Source organism: Ailuropoda melanoleuca, chromosome 14 (assembly GCF_002007445.2).
Source record: "Ailuropoda melanoleuca isolate Jingjing chromosome 14, ASM200744v2, whole genome shotgun sequence".
Classification (NCBI taxonomy): domain Eukaryota; kingdom Metazoa; phylum Chordata; class Mammalia; order Carnivora; family Ursidae; genus Ailuropoda; species Ailuropoda melanoleuca.
The window spans coordinates 43,041,600-43,066,263 of NC_048231.1; the positions used below are offsets into that span (position 1 = coordinate 43,041,600).

General features: G+C 53.7%; 1 protein-coding gene across 12 annotated transcripts in view; it reads right to left on the minus strand.

The window, feature by feature from the left end:
- Window positions 1-24,664, minus strand: part of TANGO2 (transport and golgi organization 2 homolog) — a 33,383-nt gene that overhangs the window by 6,276 nt on the left and 2,443 nt on the right. For 5 of the 12 annotated variants that reach the window (XR_004620137.1, XR_004620138.1, XM_034642262.1 and 2 more), the window contains exons 2-8: window positions 19,411-19,506; window positions 16,317-16,598; window positions 11,295-11,528; window positions 10,754-10,842; window positions 5,604-5,723; window positions 4,941-5,055; window positions 1,304-1,374 (exon numbers count right to left, since the gene is read on the minus strand). Coding sequence is in view for 7 of the 12 variants with exons in the window: in XM_034642262.1 (XP_034498153.1) it covers window positions 1,304-1,374; window positions 4,941-5,055; window positions 5,604-5,723; window positions 10,754-10,842; window positions 11,295-11,528; window positions 16,317-16,561 (874 nt within the window). In the remaining 5 variants the exon portion in view is untranslated. Of the gene's footprint in view, window positions 1-1,303; window positions 1,375-4,940; window positions 5,056-5,603; window positions 5,724-10,753; window positions 10,843-11,294; window positions 11,529-16,316; window positions 16,599-19,410; window positions 19,507-24,664 lie in introns of those variants that run through there. The other 7 variants (XR_004620140.1, XR_002142968.2, XM_034642263.1 and 4 more) reach the window with 5 other exon arrangements.

The following is a 24,664-nucleotide window of genomic DNA, read 5'->3' on the forward strand; positions in this document are numbered from 1 at the left end:
TCCTCTCCCACTCCCCCTGCTTGTGTTCCCTCTCTCACTGGCTGTCTCTATCTCTGTCGAATAAATAAATAAAATCTTTAAAAAAAAAAAATCTTAAAAAAAAAAGACAATAATAACTGCTGGTGAGGATGTGGAAAAACTGGAACCTCATATGCTGCTGGTGGGAATGTAAATGGTGCAGCTGCTTTGGACAACAGTTTGGCAGTTCCCCAAAGGGGTTAAATAGTTACCTTACCATCCAGCACTTCCACTCCTAGGTATATACACAAAAGAGAGAAAAACACAGGTCCCCACAAAAACTTGTAACAAATGTTCACAGCAGCATGATCCACAATAGCCAAAAGTTGAAAAAAACCCAAGGATCCATCAACCAGATGAATGGAAAAACAAAATGTAGACAATCTGGACAATGGAATATTATTCAGCCATAAAAAGGAATGAAGCCCTAATTCCTGCTACAATGTGGATGGACCTTGAAAACATGATGCTAAGAAAGAAGCCAGTCACAAAAGGCCACATATTGGATGATTGCACTTGTACGAAATGTCCAGGATAGGCAAATCCGCAGAGATAAGAAAGTAGGTTAATGGTTGCTTGGGGCTGAGGGATGGAGGGGAGGGGGGGTGAGTGCTAATGGGGACAGGGGTTTCTTTTTGGGGTGATGAAAATGTCACAGGGTTCAGTAGCAGTGATAGTTGCACACCTTTGTGGATAAACTAAAATCTACTGAATGGTACCATTTAAGTGAGTACATTGTATGATATGTGAATTACATCTCAATGAAGCTATTATTTTTAAAAAGTGACGCGATCAGGCAGGGTCAAACTCAGCGAAACTACACGATGGATTTGAAATGACCTTGCTCCCTCCCTGCCACCTTTCCTCTCTCTGTCCCTTCCTTCCTCCCTTTAGCAGAAAACACACATCTCCAGTCACAGGATTTCAAGTACTGAGAACTGAGAGAGGGCATCACAGGGGTAGTTTCCAGATGGTTCCACAAAGGCCTCTGGGCCAATGCACAGAATTGAGGGTAGGAGGGGCCTCTGTGTCCTTTTGTGCACACAGTTTCAGTTTTCAATTCTCTCTGGGCAGTCATGGGTTCAGTGCTAGGGGAAGGTGGCCCTGGCTGTGGTCAGCCTGACAAGTGTACGCCACAGGCCACTATGGGGACATAAGGCACATAAACGGCCAAGTAGCATAATCCCAGGAGAGAAATGTGACAGGGACCCAGTCTCTGAAAAGTACAGAAGTGTCCCCACAGAAGCAGCCCCCACCTTGTCACCACCCACCAGAATAGGTTTACCTGGTGCCAGGACGATTGGCTCGGGCTCCCCCCGGTTTCCATAGTAACAAATGACATCTCCCTTCTCTGTGCTGTGGACAGGGAGGAGAGAGAGGGTCAGATGGGAGCCATGGGCTATCCAAATCTCTCACTGCCTGCCAACCTCCACAGCACAGGGACAATGGCTCACTGCAACCAGGACAGGAGGTAGTCAGGGCCCCAGCCTCTCAGGGGCCTCACAGGTAGAATCTTTGAGACCCCTGGCTCCTGACTCCCAGCTCACCACGGAGACCACTGGCCTGGGAGCAGTCTGGGAGGGGCAGCATGTAAAAGACCCTCCTTGCCTCACTGCATGTTCCCATGGCACCGGCACTTGTGGGCTGTGTGTGTTAATAACTGCACTGCACCCCCAGACACCCATCCCCACCCCCACAGCCCATCTCCGGATACCTCCAGACACAGTGGGATGCCCCAGGGTAAGAGAGGCTTCTGAACAAAGCACTAAAGATCACATTTGTCTACTTTTATGTGCTGAGTGTGCATTTAAAAATAGCTCAAATTGCTCAGAGCTGAAAATGTTCCCACTCCTAAATACCATAGTAAATCTTCCTTGAAATTGCCTTCTCTGCAAACTAGAGAAGCACTCTTCCTGGCCTGGGAGCCACCTTCCCACAGGTGCAGAGAACGCTGCACAGGGACCTCAGCCTCCAGGGTGAACCACTGCAAAGAAAGGGCCGGGTGGGGCTGCCAGGGAGTCCCTCTGGCTGCACCCACCCTGGCTCCAGGTGGCTTCATATTCTGCTCGTGTTCTTCCTCCCCACCACCCCTGGCTCATTTCTTAAGATATCTGGCTAATGACTCCAGAAAAAATTTTGTTTATAGGCAAAAAGCTAGAAAGCATGAAGCACCGTGGACTGGACACCCACTCCTGCCATGCTTGGTCAGGGACTGGCCATGATAGCAATGAGGCTCTCTTCTTCTTGACCCTTACTTCCTTCTGGCACCTACTGCTGGGGTGGCTTGCTGACTGCTGACTCCCTCCACCCTCTGGCCTCAGCCCTCCACACCTGGCCCTTGGGCATAACCCAGTCGGTTGCCCTGGCCACCACCTGTCCTTGAGGGCTGTGTCTAGGGAGGCGGGCTCTGACCCTGTGGTCCCAGGAGCCAGGAGAGCTGTTCAGGCACTGAGGGGTCCAAGCCCACCTGCAGGAGCTGTCTGCCCATGCAGGTGTCCACTCAGAGCACGGGGCCCTCGTCACCCAACCACTTGACATGGCTGCTGAGCACTGAGTCCTGCTGGGCTACGGGTCTCCCAGACCGAGTCAGATGTACAGAGAATGACAAACAAAGCGGTCCCTGCATAGGCAGCAAGGAGGGCACGGAAGTTGCCCTCCAGGAGCTGCCCATGGCATGCAGGAGAGGGCCCGGGGTAGCAAGTGCCCATGCCAACACCCACCTCCTCCCATGGCCACTGCAGCCTCCACATCGATGTGTCGATCCATGCAGCAGACGTGAGGCTTAGCGGGCCACATGCAGTGAACACTCAAGGTACAGTGGGCCTGGGGCTCCTTGTGGAAGGAGGTAGGCTCAGGCTAGGTGTCTGGTCATGGGCCAACCGCAGGGTACTGACTACCTCCCCCAGTGGAAGCTGACGACATCCACTGGCCCCTGGGGCATTGGCAGCGGGGGTACACAGGGGAGGGCAGGGAGGAAGGACGATGGATGCTCACTTCACTGAAGGACAAATTCACAAACCCCCTGCCGTCCCCAGGCCACATCTGTAAAGTGCAAGTCCCCCAGGACGGAGCACAGGACACGCCACCTACCCTGTCGGGCTGTTCCCACCAATGCCTAAATCTACCAGCCACTCTGTGTGGTCTGCTCTGAGAAACACACATGGGCCCTGGGGCATCGGAGGTGAGGACACCCAGCCAGGGCCTCTCCACACTGGCCACCCATCATGGCTGTGGCATTACCACTCCCCCACCTGCACGCNCGTGATCTGCCTTATGCACCAAGACTCTTAATAGTGTCTAACATCTGTCACATCTGTCTGCACATTTGGAGAAAGGGCCGGGTGGGAGCCTGACACCCAGCAACGCAGCCCTAGCTGCTCCCTCTGCATCTGATCAACAGTCCTGGGCATGGGCTCTGGGGTCACCTCCCACCCCGGGGGACAAGGGTACCATAGGACCCCGGCTACTCTGCACCAAACACCAACAATCGCTTCCCTTCAAGGCTCAGTGTCCACCATGAGAAGCAGACGAGTGGCCGCTCCTCAGCCAGCCAGCCCCCAGCAAATGTTGCTGAGCAATAGGCGCTGGGCTAGAGACAGCCCCGTGGGGTCTGTAGCAGTGTAGCTGGCGCCTAAGCTACTGCAGGGCCATGGCCAGGGTCCAGGCATGGGAGCCACACAGACAAACACACCCGGAGAAGCCAGGCCGCAGCCCAACAGCAGCCAGCCAGCACCTCAGAAACACAGACGCTGCAAGCCGGTGTCCAGTGGCACCAAGGCCACAAGTGCAGCGCTCCTTCCCAACCTGGTGCCTACTTGGTGGGATGGGGCTACTGTCTCCAGGGGCACCTGGACCCCAGCCAATAGCCCAGAGCAGCACTAGGAGACCCCGGCCCCACCACACACCATCAGGGGTCTTAGCCACGTCAGCTGCCCGCCGGAGCTCAGCCACAGCAGGTGCACAGGGGGCAGCTGTGAGGATGTGCCAGGTGCTGCATACGAAGGGCTCAGCAGCCACCACCACATAGCCATCCGGGTAACTGCTGGCTACTGCCGCACCTCTGTGTGCCTCACTGGGCCTGGCAACACCCCAACTGCCATGGGCCCTCTGCCGGGTGCCAGCAACCTCACTCCTGACTCTCAGCCAGTGCAGGCACCCCTGAGGCTCCAGGCCTCTCGGGGACCCTTCCTCCTGCCTCTGCTCCTTGCCTATCTGTCTGACTCCAGGTAGAGGAAGCCTTCCCCCAAATGACGGTGCAGTAGAGCCTTCAAGTCCTCTGGTGATGGGGCTCATGGGCAGCTGGGACAGCTGTGTTGCCCCTTGACAACTCTAGACAGGCCCTGGAGCTGTCCAATGAGCCCCTTGCAGAAGCTGAGATGAGCCACACCCCATGCTCAGACACACCGCCCTGAAGAAGCCACCGTGAGGCCCCAGAGCTCAGCAGCACCTGACCACCACCAGCTGCCGGGCTGCTCGGGACCAGTCAGTGGTGCTTGGAACTTCCTTCTCCAGCCTGGGGCAGCTCTGCGCACCAGACAGCAGGGCAAGTGAGGTGCAGCTCCAAAACAGGGCACTCCTTAGCCACCGACATGTGCAGGAGACCTCAGGGGCAAAGGGCCGGCATAGGCAAGCAGTGCCCCCCATGGCTGGAGATGCCCACTGCAGTCATGCTACAGCTCGCGTGTAGGAGCCCAACAGCCCTCATGCTGCCACAGGAAGCCCAGGCTCTGTTCCCTGCGTCCCCTCAATAGTCGGTGAGCCCAGGGGACCCTTACCATGCCCACCAGGAGTGATGTACCTGGAGAGGCTGCCACAGTTCCCCAAGCTGAGTGGCAGGGTGGAAACACCACTTCCTGTCAAACCCACAACTCAGCTCTGTAGCAGTGCCCGATGGGCTGCCGTCTCCCTCCCAGCAGACCCACCTCAGGTCAGCTGCTATGAGGTTAAAGCCGTTGTACAGGTGGCCCTCCGCAGAGACCTTCTTCAAGTAGGACAAGCTGTCCATGTCTGTAGTCAGAAAGTGGGTCACAAGTTCACCTGTGGATAGGGGACAGAAACACATGGCCAAGGCAGCAGGGCTGAGTCCCTCTGCTGGGGAGACTGACATAGGGCCAGTGCAGGCTAAATACCCACCACACCAGCCATACCTCATTGACCTGGCAGCTAAGGAGGTCTGCATCAAGAACTCTGTTTTTGTTCGGCTTTAATTTTTTTTTTTTCTGCCATTACACCCAAAATGGAAGTACAGCATGAGGGGAAAAAATCTCCAGTGGGGACAATGTGTGTACATGGAGCTGTCTTCCCCTGGCATATTGCTCTGCAAACATCTTATAGGTGCGGGACAATGACAACAGCCAGAAGTGACACTTTGGCCTGGAGCACAAATGTGGAGAGTGTTCCCTGAGAGGGGCAAACCATGTCTGTGCAGGTAGGTGCTCCATGGGGCAGAGGGGGGGTTCCCACAGTGATGCCAGCCAGTGGGCCTCAGAGCCAGAACCACCCCCTTCTTCCTCCTCCTGTGTCTGCATGTGCCCAAGGACAGCCCGCCCCCCTGCCCCGCCCCCTCCACCACGGCCTCACGGTACCTCGGCCCCGGGCATCCCTGTCCTGCCGTGGCTGCAGGTAGTTGGTGAGTGCGGCCAGCTTCCCCCGTGTGCTGATGCCCAGCCATGTGCCTCCTTCCTTGCCTTCCTCCATGTCAAGCCCTGTAACAGATGATAGTGTCACTACCAGTAGCACCTACTGCCCTGTCCCTGTGTCCTAGGGAGATACATGCTTAGCCCAGCAGCCCTGGCTAAGGAACAGGGGCTTGAACTACGCAGGGCAAGGCAGCCCCAAAGCCCACAGGGCATGTGAGAGAGACCCTGCCCCCAGGATGACATCTGATGCCCATGGGAGTCCCTGAAAGCTTGCAGTGGGACCTGGCATGTGTGGAATGCATCCTGACACTTGGATCAACACTGGGCTGGGAGCACAGTGCCAGGTCCATCCTAGCAACGGCACCAGGCCCCAACCCCACATCCTGGATCAGGTGCAGGGCCATTGGCTGTCCTCCCCCAGCAGGACACGTAGGCCCTCAGGGTGGTTGCTTCACTAGGAGTCACATCTGGGTCCGCCCATTTGCCTCATTCCCACCCCACAGGCCCAAGCCACAGTCAGTCCTCCATGGGGCCTCACCACTGGGCTGGTAAGGCCCTTAAAGCCATAGAAAAGTGTCTTCCTAGATTAGAAGATCATTTCAGTTGAAGACTGGAGTTAAAAGCAGCTAAATCATTAAAATGTAATTTTTATAATAATAATAAATTATAACAGTAAAAGAAATAAAAGATGGAAAGATCAGAAAGGAAGAAATAAACTGTCTTTATTTGTGGACGACTGGATTACAGGTGAAGAAAATCCAAAAGGAATCTACCAAAAAAAAAAAAAAAAAAGTCTGCTAGGAGGCGCCTGGCTGGCTCAGTCAGAAGAGCATGGGACACTTGATTTCAGGGTCCTGAGTTTGAGCCCTATGTTGGATACAGAAATTACTAAAAAAAATTAATTAATTTTAAAAAATCTACTAGAACTGGTAAGTAAATAAAGGCAAGAATCAGAAAAAAAATTTAAAAATACCATTTACAATAATAGCATTAAACAAACCAAACTGTAAAACAACATTTAAGGAAAAATGTGTAACGACTAAAGACTGAAAACCACAGAGCAGCGCCGAGAGAAGTCAAGAAGCTTTAACTAAAAGAGAGAGAGATATGCCCTGTTCCTCAACCGAAGAGTCAATATTGTTAAGATGACAGTCCTCTCCAAATGGCCAGAAGAGTCAACACAACCCAAATCCAAATCCCAGCAAGCTTTCTGTTTATTAGAAATTAACAAGCTGACTCTAAAATTTATATGCACACACAAAAGAGCCAGGATGGCCAAAGAACTCCTGAAATAGAACAAAGCTGGAGGACTTAACACCTCCTGATTGCAAAACTTGCTAAAAAAGCTGCAGTAATTGAGATACTGTGATGTTGGCATCATGACAGACGAACAGATCAATAGGACACAAGGAGTCCAAAATAGATCCATACATGTGTGTTCAACTGATTTTCAATCAAGTTGCTATAGGAATGCAATAGGCTAAAGAGTATCTATTCAATAAATTAGGCTAGAAGAACTGGACAGATGTGGGGGGTGAGATATGAATCTCAACTGCTACCTCACACCAGGTAAAAAATGTAAGATAAATCAGAGACCAAACACAAAACCCCAAATCAAAAGGCTTCCAGAAGCAAAAAGAGGAAAACATCTTTATGGCATTAGGGTGGGCAAAGACACAAACAGAATAAACTATAAAAGAGTAAACTTCACTTCACTGAAAGAAAATATTCTGCTCACCAGAAGATGTCATTAAGAAAATGAGTAGGCAATACATTTATCCAACAAGGGATTCCGATCCAGAATGCATAAAAACTCCTACAAATCAAACATCGAAAAGTAAACAAGAATTCCACATCTGGCCAATCAACAGGGACTAGATTTACCCTCCTACCTAAAACCACCAAAAAATAAAATACATGAAACAATGGGTTTCAAGACACTGAACACCAAAAAACAAAGGACAGAGAGATCGCTGAGACAAGAAACAAGCTAGGTGAACCCCAAGACTGGAGAGAGTCTCCAAGACACCGCATGAGGAGGAGGCCCAGGCAGAGTCCACTGGACTCCCTGGCCAAGGAGAAGGGCTGGGAGCCTGGGGAGATTGAGGAGACCACAGCTCCTGGGACAGAGGACCGGACAGGAGAGAGCTGCACAGAACCCCAGACAGCCGATCAGTACGTGTGTGAGGAAACTACCAGTGGCCAGGAAAGAACCATTCAGAAAGATTAGAGGAGACAGTGCTCACACAGGGCTGGGAACAGTGCCTGTTCCCAGAAGTCAGCCTGGAAAAACCTCAAGATCCAGGGAGCACAGGCAAGGGAAGACAGAAGCATCTTGCCTGAGAAATAGGGCATCACTGGCCTTAGACTGGGCATAGCTTCAGAGCCACTTAACCAAGACCTGAAAAGCACTTAAAAGCAAGACCTGAAAGGATCAAACTGTTTCTGAGTATCTTGGCTGTGTCCCAGAACAAACCTCAAGAATATTTATAGACATACAAAAATATTCAATCCCCAAACAAGATAATTCCATAAATGTTTGACATCCAGTCAAAAATTACCAAGCATTCAAAGATGCAGAAAAACATGGCTCTGCTTACTAAAAGTTCAATTAATCTATTGAAACTGAACTGGAACTGACAGATGTCAGACTTTGCAGACAAGGATATTCAAACAGTTATTAAAACTATACTCTGTATGCTAAAACAGTTAAGAACATATGAAGAAGATAGAAAAACTGAATTCCTAGACATAAAAACTACAATGTGTGAGATAAAAAACATATACGATGGGGTTAAAAGCAGATTAGACACTGGAGAAAAAAAGATTAGTGAATGTGAAGATATGGCAATAGAAATGATCTAAAATGAAACAGAGAGAGAACAGGGGTTTGAAAAATGAACTGAGCATCATTGGGGCGCCTGGGTGGCTGAGTCAGTTAAGCATCTGACTCTTGATTTTGGCTCAGGTCATGATCTCAGGGTCGTGAGACTGAGCCCGGTGTCAGGCTCTGGGTGCAGTGGTGCATCTACTTGAGATTCTCTCTCTCTTCCTCTGCCCCCCCATGCATGCATGTGCACGCTTGCTCTCTAAAAAACTGATAAATAAAATCTTTTAAAAAAATGAAGTGAGCATCATCAAAATGTGGGACAACCTCAAGAAAACTAACATACATGTGACTAGGCAGAGAGAGGGAAAGAGGTTGAGAAGAGAGAGCAGGAAACAGAAAAAGTATTTTAAAAATAATACTCCAACTTTTCCAAACTTCTAACAAGCTCCCGAGCAATACTGATGCTACTAGCTCACAGATCACATTTGGAAAACCAAAATTAGAGAACAATTTTGCACACAATTGGGTGACGTCCGATGGTGGAAGATGTGGATCTTAGTGTCTTCCAGCCCTAACTGGTGCAGTGGCCACTGGGCTCACCTAGCACTGTCATGCAAAAGGGCCACCCTCCCACTAGGCAGGACCCCCGTATCAGCATGCCAGAGACCAATTCCAAATTACTACAAAGGGTGAAGGATTCCAAGTGGCTAGAACTCCTCAGCAGGGATTGGCCCTGATTTAGGGGCAGGGTGCAGGCCTGAGTGCCTAAGCAGCATGGTGCCCAGGTGGCCAGGATGGCCAAAGAAGCCCAAACAGACTAACCCTTCATCAGTGTCCTCATCTACAAAGACACTCAAGAAGTGTCATCAGGCCCTCACCCCTCACCCCACCCACTCTGATCAGTTCCCCCACCCCCATGCCACTACAGCCTCCCATTCATGCCGGGCAGCAGCGACATACACAGCCTACCCCATCCCCATCCCCATAACCCCCTTCCATTCTACTTTAGCTCAGGATGGTTGGCATGGTACTGGCCAGGCCCACAGGTTCCCCTCAGCCCTCCTCACGTAGCCCTGTAGGCCTGACCCTCGACCTCTGGGAGAGCCATGGCTGGCCCAGCCAAGGACCCCACATACATGGCCCCCCTTGGGTTACTGTACTGAAGTACCTGGAGCTTACACAGTAGGGGTCTCCTGCCCCCCACTTCTGTCCGCACGTCTAGACGTTTCCAAGGTCTCCCATGCAGCTTCTGAGGAAGCCAAGACAGAACCCAGAGACTTAGCCTCTTCTCCCTCTTGCACTCAGCGAGAGGGGTCTCATCTCACGGCCTCACAGCAGTTTTCCCCACCACCTGTCAGATCTCCTGTCCACGACACTGCCCTGCCTCAGTCTCCCCACCCCTGTCCTCTTCCCTCATGGCACCAGGACGATCCAGCCTGGACAGCGTTTTCCCCACACCACCGCCCAACCAGCCTATATAGGAGGCCTTCCGTGGAAGTTCCACAGTCGAGCTTTTAGACATTGCAGGCAAAGAAGGGCACACCTGGTGTCTCCAGACACCTGAGGCTACCCAATCAGCCCACTGGGCACCTGAGCACCCTTGTCAGGTCTGCCAGGCTCCCTTGTGCTTCCCTGATGCCTAGCTCGCAGGCAGAGAGACCCTGGCCTGGCCAACACCTGTCCACATGCCCTCCAAGTAGACCCCTGCCTGCCCCATGGGCAGAAACTGCTCTCTGTCCATGGCACTCAGGGAGGCTGCCAGCTGAGCGAGCAGGAGACACAGCTGTCACCTCCCTCTGCGGGAACTCCTCATGCAGCTCCCATGTGCTCCAGGCAAGCCTCTGCTCCCCAAATTCAGACCAGCTCCGGAGCGAGGCGTGCCAGCGTGAGCGCACACACGCATGCACACCACACCATTGTGATGCTGCACAGAGTGACCGGATGTGAACCTGCCCCTCAAACAAACCCAACCACATGCCCACAGCGAAAAGGTGGATCCAGATAAAACCAACTGATCCTTCCAGCTACTTCTCTGGGAATCCACAACACATGAAACCATGTGGACGGTGCTGGGTAGACACTTTGGGGCTGGCCACCTCAATGCTGGCCCCAGACCCCAACCTGGGAGCCTCCCCCATGGGACCAGTCAGCGGCCACTCATTCGTTCTGCACTTACACTGAGAAGCAGCACCAGTAATAGTTAAAAGCACTCAGGAGCTCCTACTTCCTGCCACGTTGTGGCCGCCCCCCCTGAGGAAAGACTCACCACTGAGGACCTCATTGTTGTTCCCCCAGAAGTCAGCTAACTTGGATGGTCTGTGGTAAAATTCATCCCTGTTGGCCGCCAGGATGAGCCTGAAAGAGAAAGCATGACTACAGGTCTCAGGGGAAAACAGAAAAGGCAATTTTTTTCTCCTGTTAACAGAAAATTTGCGGGGTGCCTGGGTGGCTCAGCCATTAAGCGCCTTCAGCTCAGGTCATGATCCCAGGGTCCTGGGATCGAGCCCGGCATCGGGCTCCCTGCTCAGCGGGAAGCCTGCTTCTCCCTCTCCCACTCCCCCTGCTTGTGTTCCCTCTCTCGCTGTGTCTCTCTCTGTCAAATAAATAAAATCTTAAAAAAAATTTTTTTTTTTGCCTTCACAGCAACACAGGCAAGTCCTAAAGAGGAACCCTCAGGAAACAATGGCTCCAGAGGAGTGGGTTTCCTAGGGAGCCTTGCCAAAACTGTACCCCAGAACCCTGCCGAAGAAAGAGGTGATGCTGGGCAAAGACGCAGATCCCATCCCACCCTGCATACCCCCACTCACCCAGAAAGGGCAGCAGGACCTGCACAGATGAGGGCCCTGAGCAGCTGGCACCAAGCATGTCCCAGGTGTCCCGGTGGCAGAGAAGTACCCGTTCGGTCCATCTGTCCCTTTCCCTGAGGCCATCCCCAATGAGCCTGAGCCCGGGACTTCCTGGAAATGGGAGCACGCCCACCGGAAGGGCCCTGGGGACACTTGGAGGAGCAGCAGAGCACAGGATCTCTGGAGGCTGCTGTCCTGCATTTTGGGGTGTTTGGGGGAAGTGGGTAAGCACTTGTGTGTTTCTCTAGTTTTTTGCATTATGCATCCAACGTTTTTTGCATTATGCATCCAGCAAGTTTTTTCTTGGCAAGTAGAGAAGATGTGAACGTTTTCAAAAGAGCTCCAGTTTTAACATAAGAAAACAAAGTTTCTGGTTGGCTTTGCCATTTTAAATAAGAACACAGACAGTGATTAAGTGGGACTGCCACTTCCATGAGACCTCTGGGTCTAAGAAGTGACCGTCACAGGACCCTCTGAGCACCACGGGCAGGTGCACAGAGGATATGGGGCCAGGAGCTACGGCTTGGCCGCCTGTGGTCACACTGGGTCTGAAACTAAGTCAGTCTAGTCAGCGGTCAGACCCTAAGGAATCTTCAAAAATAATTTCTGTATTGACTCTTACATGTTTATGAACATTTAGGGGCACCTGGGTGGCTCAGTCGGTTAAGAGTCTGCCTTCAGCTCAGGTCATGATTTCCAGGTCCTGGAATCGAGCCGTGTCAGGCTCCCTGCTCAGCGGCGAGTCAGCTTGTCCCTCTCTGTCTGCCCCTCCCCCCTGCTCACGCATGCACTCTCTCTCTCTCAAATAAACAAAACCTTAAAAAAAGATGTTAATGAACATTTGCTTGTGGTAAAATAGGAGTTGACAAGGTTGTTCATAAAATGGAAAGTGAAACTGGCACCTGCACCACTGCCCAGGCCCACAGAAGTGCTTTCATCCTGTGCCCACAGTGTGTGACCCCCCCCCCAACTCTGTACCTCCCCACGCAGCCCCAGCCACAGGCACCAACACGGCCAAGGGCCGTGCGTGGCCATCAAACCCTCCAGATCTGCCCTGGGAGTCTCACCACCTTTGGGACACCTGTCTAGCCTGCGGCTGCTCTCTATCCCTGGACACCGCACCCCAGGCTGCTCCAGGTCTCGGGTACAGGAACCCAGGGAGGAGTCAGCGACCCTGATACTAACCCCAGCCATTCACAGAACAATCTTCTGCAGCTCCACCTTCCGGACCCCAGCCCCGGGTTGAGGTAGACAGCCTCAGGGAGAAGCCAGCAGGGCCCTGACCCCTATCTTCAGCCACATCTGCTTTGGCCCTTCCTTCTGCGACTCAATTCTGGATCCAACCCGGCTGGCAAGGCTCCCATAGGCTGCTTGTGTGGGCTGGGCACCCCACCAACCCCTGTGGGCAGAGGTCATTCCATATGGTCAGGAAACTGTCCTCCTTCAGATACCCAACACCGCTCCTCTGCTCACTCATCCTGCCACCTGCAGTGAGAGGGGGCCAGGGAGGCCAGGGAGATGCTTCCCAAATGGAGGCTGGTGCTATTGGTTTCCGGTTCTGATTCTTATGTAAGTCTCCAGAAAAGGAAAAATGAGGGAGGGAAAACAAACAAACAAACAAAAAGCTGACAAAGCAGAACCTTCTGTCCTAAGATTTTCAACTCCCTACTATTTTTTAAAAAAGGAGCAGTGACATGCGTTTGTTAATAACTAGGAATATTAACTGCTGGGTTATTTCTGCCACAAGAGTCGCTATTTAGCTGAACTGCTAGTGGTTTGCTGGGGATTCCATTTAATACCTAATTGGGAAACGTGGGCATGCTGAGTACCCACATCAAGGCTCCAAGCAAGAGAAAGTATTCCCTCTCTCACCACTTCTGGCTACTGCAATACCAATAAAAGGCCATCTGTGCCACAGCGCCCAGGGGCAGGGGCCACGCCCACCTCAGGGGCTCTGAGGACAGCAAGTCATGCACGGCTTTGTTTTGTTCTAATAACTGAAACCACTAATTACTCATCATTGATGGCCACTCCTCAGCCTACTACTGGGGGTAAGTCGGTGCATGATCTGGGGGTGGGTCTGCTCACCACCTGGTGGGAGGGGTCTGCGCACCATCTGGGGGAGTGAGTGAGTGTGTACCATCTGGGAGGGTGAGTCTGAGCACCATCTGGGGGTGAGTCAGTGCACCATCTGGGGGAGTGACGTGTGTCGTCTAGAAGGTGAGTCAGCGCACCATCTGGGGTGGGCTTGTGCACCATCTGGGGGGGTGAATCTGTGTACTATGGGGTGGGGGGGGTCTGCACCATCTGAGGAAGCAAGTCTGTGCACCATCTGGGGAGAGTTTAGCACCAGGTAGCGGTTTAGCAGCACAGGCTCATGGCCCAGTGATGTCACCAGCAGTGATGAATCCCATGGAAGCCACCAGAAGGATGGGACAGCTCACCCAGCAGCCCCTCCAGACTGGAGCCAACAAGGGGAATCAGCTCATGAGTTTAAACACATTTTGATAAAAACGGTGGTTATGTGACAGCCATAAGAATGTTACCTGATGGGAAGCGTACTGGTTTTCTAGGGGACTTCACAAATTGCCACACAGTGTGCGTATACAGCAGCTTAGAGCGACGCCTACTTCTCATCTCAGCCTGTGGTCAGGAGCACGGGCCCACATGTGCACCCAAGGTGCAGACCATCAGGGTGTCGCTGAGGCTCAGCTTCTTCCTCATGTTCCCGAGGTCGCTGCAGAATTCCCAACCTACGGAACTCTCTCAACTCCTGGGGGCCACCCCCAGTTCCTGGCCATGGGTCCCTCCAAGCACAGCAGCTTACCTCTTCAGGGGGAGCCTGGCTCCACTTGGGGGTCTCCTGATTACGCCAGACCCACCCAGGACTGCTCTCACTTGACTAACTCCAAGTCAACCGATTAGGGTTTTCTGTCACATTGGCAAAATCCCCTCACATTTAGCCCCACAGTCCCACACACAACCAGAGGAATGAATGACACGGGTGTGTACAGCAGAGGCAGGAATCTTGGGAACCACCAGCCTACCATAGGGGTTACGGGAGCTCACATTTTACTTTATATATCCTGTAGGGTATGACCTTTTTCAAAGAGCATGTACCCCTTTACAATCAGGGAAATAACTGGAATCCCAGGGAAACACCGCTACCTCTACAGAGCAAGGTCATTGGGACCCCTGAGCAAAGCTGCAGCCAGCACGGAGAAGTTCTAAGTCAGCATCTCACAGGCTGCTAAAATAATTTATCTGCTACGCTCCTTGCTGCAGTGCTGCAGATATCGGTACTAACATCTGTACGAACAGAACCAACAGGCACCCAGACAGTACTCACACTGGGTAACCATCACCAAAAATTGGAGGTTCCAAGTGCCAGGTCACAATGGGCTTGGGAGGCAGAGGCTGGGACCACCCAGGGGAATCGCACGTCTGGGCAGGGGCCGTGATGCACCATGCCAGAGCAACCCCAGGAGGGAGAGACACCCAAGGAGCCCACCTTACGAGGGCCAGCTCAGCACCAAGCAGACAGACGAGGGGGCCCAAGGGCATTTGGGGAGTCATGCCAGGGCAGTGCCTGGGGGGAGGCAGCAGTGGGATGTGACATGGAGACGGCTGCCACAGCTGGAGGGATGGGCATTCCCAACAGCGAGGGGCAGTGGGATGGTGACATAGGGGATAGGAGGTGTAGACCATGGGATCCATGACACCAGGGCCCAGCCCAGCGTCAGGCCTGGAGATGCTCTGCAGAAGTGGCCATGCTCACATTCACTCCCTGGGCAGATGCTAAGCTGGCTCCTTCCTTGCCTGTGCCCAGTGAGTGTCACTCAGCAACACACTGGGACTGCCACATCTGGGCGGAACAGACCACAAGATGCATACACCACGGTGGGTTATGCTTTCTCTAGTGGAGAAACAGATGATACGATGCTTGAATGAGGCTCCAGAGAAGGAGAAATGCTTCAGGAGCCACTCCTTTCACCAGCAGGCCTACAAAATGGCAGGCTCAGACAAAGCGCCACCATCGCTGGGCCGGTCCCAGGCAGGGCATGCAGGGCTCATTTGTCAGGAACGGACTCCTGGGAAGCCAGAAAACACATTCCCGTGAGATCGGCATCTGGCAATGCCAGAGCCGAGCATGACACTGCCCACAGCATCAAAGGTGAGGATGTCTCGTTCTTTTCTGTAGGGCAGAGAGATGTTTAAATTATTTACATATACAACTGACCCTTGAACACAGGGATTAGGAGTACCAACCCCCCTCCCCGCAGAGTCAAAAATCCATGTATAGCTTTTTTTTTTTTTTTAAAGATCTTATCTATTTATTTGACAGAGAGAGAGAGAGAGAGCACACAAGCAGGGAGCCTGACACCAGGCTCCATCCCAGGACCTTGGGATCGTGACCTGAGCCGAAGGCAGACGCTTAACCGACTGAACCACCCAGGCACCCCAAAAATCCATGTATAACTTTTGACTCCACCAAACTCAACTAGTACTGGCCTACTGTTCACCACAAACCGTATCAATAGCGCAGTCAATTCACATGTATTTTATATATTATGTGTATTACATACCGTATTTTTACAATAAAGTAAGCTAGAGAAAAATAAAACATTATTAAGAAAATCATAAAGAGGGGAGCCTGGCTGGCTCAGTCAGTGGAACCCATGACTCTTGATCTCAGGGTTGTAAGTTCAAGCCCCAGTTGGGTGTAGAGATTACTCAAAAAAAATTAAAAATCTTAAAAAAAAATCGTGAGAAAATACATTTATATATAGTACTGCACTTTAAAAAATTGGCATGTGTGGACCTGCACAGTTCAAATCCATGTTGTTCAAAGGTCAACTTTACATGGCAATGATGGCCACCATTCCAGCTATAAAAGTCCCCTTCACAACCATCTGAGCCTGGAGCAACAATGACTACAAGGATGAGCTTAACCTACAAACAAAACCAGGTGCTTCTCATTACCCCAAGTGCCAAGAGGCCACTGCACGTGTGATGACATTGAAGGTGTCTAAGAGAGCAAACGGAGCACAGGGTCTTCGATGGGTCCCAGCCATGTGGGCCAGCTTGGTGGGCAGCACAGTCCAAGTGGATGGTGGTCCTGGCACCTGGCTTGTCTGCTTTGGTGGGAGAGAACTTGGTCCGGACAGTGCACAACGATGACATACTGTGAAGACATACTCCACCACCCAACGGAGATGGGCTGACATGGCTTGGGAAGCCTATGGCACGGCCATCGAAAGACACCTGAGGGAATCAATTTGACAGTTCCTCAGCAAGTCAAACACAGAATGGCCATATGATCCAGCAATTCTGCTTCGGGGTGTACCCCCAAGAGAATGGAAAGCGGGACTCAGACAGACACTTATATGCTAATCTCCATGGCAGCATGACTCACAATAGCCAAGAAGTGGAAACAGTCCAAGTGTCCATCAAGAGATGAATGAATAAAAATGTGGTCCTGCATACAGTGTGATGTTACTCAGCCTTAAGAAGAAAGGAGATTCTGACACATGCTACACCATGATCTTGAGGACGCTATGCCAGTAAAACAAGCCAGTCACACAGAAATACTACGATTCCATTTATACGAGGTCCCCAGAGTAGTCAAGGTCATAGAAACAGAAAGCAGACTGGTGGTTGCCAGGGGCTGGGGAGAGGGAAACAGGAAGCCAGTGTTTGGCGGAGACAGAGTTTCAGTTGGGACAATGAAGAGCTCTGGAGATGGATGGCAGGGACGGTTGCACAATGATGTGAATGTACTTAATGCCGCTGAACTGGACACTTACATGGTTAGAAGGGCACACACTCCTATTCCTGCCAGTTATTAGGTGCGGGGGAGACGAAGACACAGTAGCGGATGCCAACGCGGGGGGCAGAGGCTGGTGCATCCCAGGCCAGGACAGGGATGGCTAAAGCAGGAGGGAGCCCAAGTGATGGGCGCTGGGGCAGGTCCTGCTGGCGCCATCGGCTCCTGGCAGCACTGCACAGACAGGGCCTGCTCCCCATTCCACTCCAGGCACCGGGAACCCCTTCCAACCTCTGACAGGCCCAGGCTTGGCCTCTCCTCACTGGCCCTGCTGCAGTGTCCCTCCCGAGGCGGCCCCCTCCTTGCTCCTCCCAACCTTTTCTCACATCACACACGTACGGAAGCATGTATATCACGGGCCAGATAGCCCCACAGCTAGAGTAAGAGCAGCCACTGGAAGCCCCTCTTGCCCTCCCCTGCAATAGGGTAAACAACAAGAGGTGGCATATTTAGTTTTCGGCTTAGGGCTTTGGAATACACTGGAGAGAAATGCTAAGGCTGTCTCAAATCACAATCCACAAGGAGTCTTTATGAGGAGAGGTCTTGGCAGTGACGCACAGGTCCTGAGTGAAAGCAAGAGAGACCTCCTTCCTCCTTTTTCCCATGTTTCTTTTCCTCGGGAAACAGCATATCCAAGGAGGTCGCGGCTGAATCTGGTAGTGAATATAGCCAGCAACAGACTCAAACTGTCAGCCTGCATGTCCCCGTGTGAGAAATCCTTCACTCACCAGGTGAAAACAGAGCCATTTTGTTGGTGCAGGAGAGTTCACGTGAGCACAGAAGGATGCACATACATGAAACCTCAGTAGCCAAAGGGGTAGACCGTGTCAGTAATCCAGCTATTATGTCTCGGCCCCAAATTTGCCCTTCATTGCCTCCTCCTGATAAAGGAGCTGAACTTCTGGCTAGCACCATATTAAGTGCTGTCAGTAGAGGGCGCCGGAGAGACACCGCAGGAGAAGAGGCTTCTTTTCCCAGCTGCAAGGTGCTAAGGACACCCCTGGCAACATGCCCGGCTCGCCCAGGATGAGTCCCGATACACATGCGGCTTCCCCCACGCACCCAGTGGCCAGCACCTTCCCCCAGTATTCTTCTGCAACAGCTGCCAGCACAGCGGAGGGCGGACTCCTAGCAAGTTCTGCTGCCGTGGCACCCCAGCGATTTCTTTGCTATCCGTGGCTGAGCNAGTGCACTGTGGCTGAGCCTCTAGAGCAAGGTCTGGCTCTCAGCCTGAGGGTGGAAGATGGGGCTCTGACCAGGGCATTCCAATCCTGTTATAGTTAATAATTCTGTATGTTACACTTCCCCTGCTCGAATCACTGCACCTGGATCCTACCCACTGGCTGCACCCTGACTGAAACAGCTATTCTGCTGGGAGTCGTTCAGGGTCAGCCCCCGGACCCTGGCCTGGCCCTGCTGTCCATTCCTCAGCATGATGGGAACACTTAGGGACTCTTCATTCCCCAACCCCTGGCCTGCAGTGAGTTTCATTCAGCACGAAATTGGGCAGCATGATGTCTGTGCAATTCTGCAATGGTGACTCAAATCTAAGAAGCTGGTCAAAATGGTTCAAATCATTTCTGGTATAGATTTTTAAATGATGAAAATTTCCCAAACAATTGCACCAGTGATGAGGTTAAAATGTCATTTTTGGTTGTGGGTTACCCCTCAGCCTCATACCTGGAAAAATGCACATGAATTCCCACTGGGGTACCCCAGGGAACAGAGGGGCACATCCAGAGCCCAGGGTTGTGGGAAGGAGGGAGGTGCACTGGATCATGTCTCACCCCTCTCTGCCATCAGTTTCCCACCTCCTCTGCTGGTCTCCCAGCTTCGTCGCCCCCACCCTCATTCCCCAGCTCAGGACCCACAGACCCTGTGTTGTCACCACCACCCAGACTTACCACTAGCAATACAGACCAGCCCAATCTAAATGGGGCTCTTGCTCATCAAGCCAGTTCTGCTGCCCCTGGGGCCCCTGCAGAAACCACAGGGCTGCGCCCCTACCTGGCCTCACATGGCCCCTCTGTCCTGCCCATAGAGCGACCTTAAGCAGCTAAATCTCTGCATCTTTGTACGTCAGTTCAGCGTTCCTGCCACCGGGTGGTATCCGCTGCCGGTCCCCACACAGTAACCGCTGTTGGACAGGGCAAGCCCAGCCTGTACAGCTTGTCCCCACCTGGGCACCATTGGGACTATGGGGCACCTGAGGCCAAGTGGAGGACAGCAGACACAGAGCAAGGGGGTTACCTGTATGCATTTTTAGAAACAGGGCGAGGATCGAATTTAAAGAAGATGATGCACATGGGTCCCTGAGAGCAGCTTTGTTCACACAGGGTCACCAGTCTGCAGGAAAAGGAAAAAAATGCGTTGAATAAACAGCAGACAACACAACGCTGCCTCCCCAAACCCACAATGCTCCCTGGCCCAGAAGAGAACTGCCTCTGGGATGCCCCTGATCCTCGCTGGACATGGCAGCACCATATGCCAGACACCTGGACGCTCACGCACATGACCACGGGCCGCGCTATCCCGCTGCACCTGCAGTGCTCACTGGCCCTGGGCATACCACGTTGAGGGTGGCCATGGGAGCAAGAATGAGAACTGCAGGCGCAGCTGGGGCAGGAGGTGGGCACCCTCCCACACCACACCTGGGTGGCCCTGTGGTTTGCTCTGTGCCCAGCGCCCAGACTGAACCATCCCATCCCCTGGCATTGGCGCCCATTCCAGTCCCTAGCCCCGCAAGGCAGGGCTGCATCCCAGCGGACCGGCCTAGGGATGCTCTGCAGCAGCGGCCGCAGGAGGCCCTCAGCCCACGCCATCCACTCGTGACAGCGCAGGTGCAGCCAGGGCCCCCGGAGGGCCCTGCGCACCCCAGGTAAGCAGGTGGAAACAAGCAGCAGAACACAGATGCTGGTGATGTGGACAGGCACGCAGGTCGTGGGGAGCGGAGACAAAGTGCCTGCCTTTGCACACACAGGCCCTTGGCCTGGCNAGGGCCCTGCGCACCCCAGGTAAGCAGGTGGAAACAAGCAGCAGAACACAGATGCTGGTGATATGGACAGGCACGCAGGTCGTGGGGAGCGGAGACAAAGTGCCTGCCTTTGCACACACAGGCCCTTGGCCTGGCGGCCTCTAGGGCCAGCAGATATTTTCCCGTAACCGAGCTGAGAACAGAGATGAGATCCTGAGGCCACCAACCCTAGACAAGGTGACTGTGAGGGTCTCTAGTCCTGCATGTGTGCATGAGCCAGGGCATGGCTGCAAGGCAGAGCCAGCGGTCACAGCCAGGGAAGGGACAACACAGAGCTTGTGGAGGTATTGAAGGGAGCCAAAAAGATGCCCCCAGAAGACGATCATGAGCGGGGACGGGGGGGAGTGTTGGGTGTATGTGCGTGTACGTGAGGCTCGAGGTTTGCACGCACGTGTAGCCGTACAGTGATGTATGGGTGGTTGCATGCGTGTGCTTCTGCACAGTCTGCACGCATTGTGTGTGACTGTGTGTGTGTGCATGTGTCTAAAGGAGGCCACTGAGCTCCAAGTGCATTAGTCTGGGGTGCCCTGGGATTGGGGAGGGTCCGTGCAGTACCCTGCCCCCCCAGAAGAGTAAGCACACAGCATCTACTAGAGCGAGATTTGGGGTCTGCACCTGTAAAGAGGGTCTATGGATTGGGCCCCAGCTGGCAGAAGGTGTGATGAGATGTCCAGACCCTGCCCATCCTCGCTCCAGGTTTCAATACAAACCATGAACGCTATGCCACTCCTAACCCTCTGCCCCCAGGCCTTGGAGAAGCCACAGGGAGGTGGGCGGGGGGGACCAGCCTGCTGTGAGGGGCACCAGCACAGCGCCCCCTTCAGGTGTGGGAGGAGCAGGAGAGGGCTGAGAGGGGCTCCAGCTCACTGCCCCAGGCCAGGGTCCCCACCACCCACACACGACAGCCCCGAGAGAGGTGCACCCCAACCATGGGGTTGGGCAGGTGAACAGAGGAGAGATGAGAGCCCCCCCCATGCCAGTCCAACTGCTCCCAGTTCTTGGGTCTCTGAAGTAAAACATTTTTTGCTTTGGGACTCACAGAAGGAGGACGTTCCCACCACGCCGACCCTGCCAACTAAGCTGTGCCCACCCAAGCATGGGTGGGTAGGTGGAAAGGTGGCAGGGGATCTGGCCACAGAACACAGAAGAGCCAAGGAGGGGCTGAAGCCTGAGGCTGGCACCGTGGACAAGACCACAGCTGGGAGCCACATGTATGTCTTCCTGTGGATGACACCATGCTGTCCCTGCCTCTCCACTAATTTCTGCTCACTGGTCTGGCTGGCCTGGGAAGTAGAGGGAGGGGGTCAGGGAGAAAAGATCCACCCCACTACTGTCACCACTGGCTCCCACAGGCCCTAGAGGGATCCCCACGACTCAGCCCCATGTTCTTCCCAGCCCCTGCAGGCACGGGCATTGATGATGCCTCAGGGGACCCATCCCTGTCCTCAGGAAAACCCTCGGCTGTGCAGGTGAGACATCACCATGGTGACCACTGCAGAAATGCAGGGTGCCAGGAGATGCTGGCTGCCGGCCCTCACACGATGGAGCCGAAGGCAGTGCCCAATGCAGAAGAGGGCCCCAGGGTGACCGAAGCAGGCTGGGTTCCCACCCTTGGCTGCCCTGCTAGTGCTGACTAGGGCCATCATCCTAGGCTTACCTAACGATATCAAGACTGGTGGGCAGGCTGTTGGAACTGACCCTTCTAGTAAAAACAACTCCAAATGCTTGAAAGAGCATGAAAACATCTTAGAAGCAGCCAAGAACTAACAAGGTCATGCAGGATTTGGCCAATATCTTGGAGAACATGGAGACCCAGAGAGGAAAGAAAGCAGAGTGCACTAGCTATTCCTGCCCTGGGGCACTGGCCCATCTGGGCAAGCTGGGCTCTGGTGGCTGTGAAGGTGAGGGAGACTGAAGACAAGGCCCGGGGCTGCCCCAAGATGGGACTGTAGTAGGAAACCCTCCCCTGAGTAGAGCTGGGACCCTGAACGACACCACTCCTAGGGTGAGGGTGGGTTACATCCACAGCCACCCCCAGGTATAACAGGAACAGCACACAAAGCGGGGAGAGTCCCTGAGAAGCCACAAGAGCATAGCCGGGGCCACCCTGGGGGTCCTCATGCCAAGACTTGGATTGAGGGGCTCCCGCACTGGTAGTGCTCCTAGGCACCTGGAGAAACGAAGTTCTCATCTTCACGCTAGACCTCTGAAAAGTCTCACAATTGTCTCAAGGACAAAGAGTGGGACGGTCCGAAAGAACACCACGGAACGAAACAGAGCGCCACAAGCAAGGACCAGCAGAAAGTAATCCCCACACATCCCATAAACCAATCAGGCTCCGGCTGCAGAAAAAGAAGTCTGAGAATATTTGCAGGAAACGGATGTGAGAAAGAGTAAACCAGAAGGTTCACAAAGCACCGGAAAGGACTGGTAGGACCAGAAGCTATAGTAACCACGGATTAAAACTCAGCAGTGGATTTAAAGATGAGCAGATTAGGCAGAGATGATGAGACAGGTCAAATTGTCCAGAAGGCTGTGCAGGGAGGTAGGAAGCATGTGGGGCCTCCTGGGGCCCTAAGTGCCCCACCTGCCAGGTGTAGCTGATGGGCACCTGCCACGCTACCCCGGTCCATCACAGAAGACACAGGCCTTCTCACTCCCAGGGAGCTGGTCTCTCCCACAAATGAGAATACTGCAGGAGAGACCAACTGGCACAGCCTATGGCAACCAGGCCAACTATGGTCAGTGGGAGAAGCCCTGCCAACCCATCACTTCTGAAATCCCACCCACCCAGAGCTCTACCAGGGCAAAGGATTGTTCTGAGGATTGCTCCACCAGGGACATGCTGCCCCACTAGTGACATGCAGCTCTGGGCTGTCAGAAGAGGCCATAATGTAGGCTTTGGCCTGCTGTGCACCTCTCTGGGCTGCGTGCCCAGCTGCCAGGCAAGGCCATCCACTGAGGGCAGCTCTGGCTACTGACGCTCACAAGCCAGAAGCAGAGCCCTCCAACTTGGCTGCAGGACCTCGCCATCCTAAGCCAGCCTGTGTGGATGGCAGACCAGCCCTCCAGACAGTGGTAGCAGGGAGGGCTCTGTGGTTGGAGGAAAGGCCAGTGATGGGTCCCCAGGCAGCCTGGTGACAGAGGTGTGGACACAAAGCCCAGGGCTGCGGCCTCGATGAAGACGTGGTCATTGGGAGGGAAGGACCAGAGGAAAGCCAGCCCCTGGGGAGGGGACCATCAGGAACTGCCTTTCTCTCCAATCCCTCGCCCCCCACTCAAGCCAGGCCCGCTGCCCACTGCCCCACCCCTTCTCAGCTCCATGTCCCACCACCCCCGCAACCTCATTCACCGAGCCAGGTCCCATGGGTGCAGGGCCCTTCTTCCAGCATGCCCCCACCCAGGCCCTGGTGAAATCCTCCCTGACACCCTACTTGTTGGGTCACCTTCTCACTCCTGCTGACTTTCAGGGCTCCCCGAGCGAGCTGTGGATACAGCCACTGTGGTCCCAGTCACCGTCCCGCAGGCTGGGCACAAGGCGGGCAGGAGGCTGGGACTGCTAATAGGGGCAAACTGTGTCCTGGTCCTGCTGTTGCATGCCTGCCTGCCTGGCCACTCAGGGCCCTAAGAAAACATGGCTCTCCATTTCCCACAGTTCTGAGGCTAGCACAGTGGGAAAGAGATGGGGAAGGGCTTCAATAGGCCCCACCATGCCCGATGGGGCTGGAGCTCATCCATGCTTGATGGCTTCTCTGCTCATCATGGGATGCTCACCCTTGAAGGACACCGAGATGGTAAAATGTGTAAAGGAGAGTGGTGTCCCCAGCAAAAGTGTGCCTGGCTTTCTCAGTGACATCCCTGCCCCCCTGGTCCCCACCTCCACCAGGCATGAAAGCCCAGGCCCTCGTGGGGTGTCTGCATGCCCATGGTAGCCCCCAATCCAGGGCCAGCCCATGGCTAGAGAAAGAGACAGGCAGGAAGGTCCTGGGGAGGAGGTCTGATGAGGAACCTCACCCATGGGCCTTGGCAACTCAAGGGGGGGACACCTTGAGGTAGCAAAGCCTGGCAGCATCCAAGCACTGAAGGAAGCCACACCCCACCTCTGCCTGCTGTGCCCAGGATGCTGTGGGCCCCCCCAGCAGGCGAAGGAGGCTACAGTGGTGATGTGCACACCTACCCCAGGCTTGTGGAGAGCAGTTAAATGTCACAGACCTGTCCTTTCCACATAGAAAGGGTTCACTTTCCCTCCTTTTCCTTCATTTGACCTCACAGCAACCAGGAGGGCAGACGGGTAATCCAGCACATGGAAAGGAGTACCGCCACCGGAAAGGGGCAGGTGCCACAGAATCTGGCTCTCTGGCAGGGTGACACACAGACCCAGAGAAGGCCAGGCCCCCGGTGCCACAGAGCAAAAGACAGGACAGATGGGGAAAAGTTTCCCATGCCAGGCACTTCACAGGGATGATTCCC